Source organism: Malurus melanocephalus, unplaced genomic scaffold, assembly GCF_030028575.1.
Source record: "Malurus melanocephalus ecotype Western Australia unplaced genomic scaffold, MMel_1.1 scaffold_1786, whole genome shotgun sequence".
In the NCBI taxonomy this organism is placed as follows: Eukaryota; Metazoa; Chordata; class Aves; order Passeriformes; family Maluridae; genus Malurus; species Malurus melanocephalus.
In genome coordinates, this window is record NW_026625018.1 from 20,888 (window position 1) to 22,093 (window position 1,206).

At 60.9% G+C, this 1,206-nt stretch overlaps 1 protein-coding gene across 1 annotated transcript in view; it reads left to right on the forward strand.

Annotated features, from left to right (window-relative positions):
• The window catches only part of LOC130587337 (phosphatidylinositol 4-phosphate 3-kinase C2 domain-containing subunit beta-like), a gene marked incomplete at its 3' end in the record, with an annotated part of 4,304 nt that extends 3,667 nt beyond the window's left edge, over positions 1-637 (forward strand). The window contains exon 3 of the mRNA XM_057388316.1: positions 451-637. Coding sequence (XP_057244299.1) covers positions 451-637 — 187 coding nt within the window. The remainder of the gene's footprint in view (positions 1-450) is intronic.
• Positions 638-1,206: the final 569 nt, after the last annotated feature.

Genomic DNA, 1,206 nt, shown 5'->3' on the forward strand with positions numbered 1-1,206 from the left:
TCTCCCTCTTCTCATTCTGGTGGTGGGTGACCATTCCCTGTCCTTGTCCCCGTGCTGGGTGACCTCTCCCTCTCCCTCTCCCTCTCCATATCCTGATGGTGGGTGACCTCCCAGTCTCCATGTCCTGATGATGAGTGACCTCTCCCTGTCCTCATCCCGGTGGTGGGTGACCTCTCGGTCTCCTTTTCCCAGTGGTGGGTGACCTCCCCCTGTCYWTGTCCTGRTGMTKMGTGACCTCATCCTYTCCTTGTCCTGGTGATGAGTGACCTCCCTGTGTCCTTGTCCTGCTGATGAATGACCTCTCCCTGTCCTTGTCCTGATGGTGGGTGACCTCTCCCTGTCCTTGTCCTGATGAGATGTCCCCTCTCCACATCCTGTCACTGGGTGGCCTCTCCCTGTCCTCTCCCTGTCCCCCACCCCTGCTCACTGTCCCCACTGTCCCCGGTGCAGGGACCGGGCACCGTTTGTCTTCACCTCGGACATGGCGTACGTCATCAACGGTGGGGACAAACCCTCGAGCCGCTTCCATGATTTCGTGGACCTGTGCTGCCAGGCCTACAACCTGATCCGCAAGCACACGCACCTGTTCCTCAACCTGCTGGGGCTGGTGAGCACCGGGGCACGGGGATCCCACTCGGCACGGGGCATGGGGCATGGGGCAGGGGCCTTTGGCACCTGTCCCTGTCCCCATCCCTGTTCCATCCCTGTCCTCATTCCTGTCCCCATATCTGTCCCCACCCCTGTCCCATTCCTGTCCTCATCCCTGTCTTCATCCCTGTCCCCGTCCCTATTCTCACCCCCACCTTCATCCTTGTCCCGTCCCTTCCCTGTCCCCACCCCTGTCCCATCCCTGTCCTCACTCCGTCCCCATCCTTATCCCTGTCCCATCCCTGTCCCCATCCTGTCCCATCCCTGTCCTCATCCTCATCCCTGTCCCCATGCCTGTCCTTATCCCTGTTCCATCCCTATCCTCATCCTCATCTGTGTCCTCATCCTTGTCCCCATCCCTGTCCCCATCCTGTCCCACTCCTGTCCCATCCCTGTCCTAACTCCGTCCCCATTCCCATCCTTATCCCTATCCCATCCCTGTCCCCATCCTGTCCCCATCCCCATCCCTGTCCTCACCCCGTTGCCACCCCTGTCCCCATCCTGTTCCCATCCTGTCCCATTCCTGTCCCACCCCTGTCCCATCCCTGTCCCCACCCC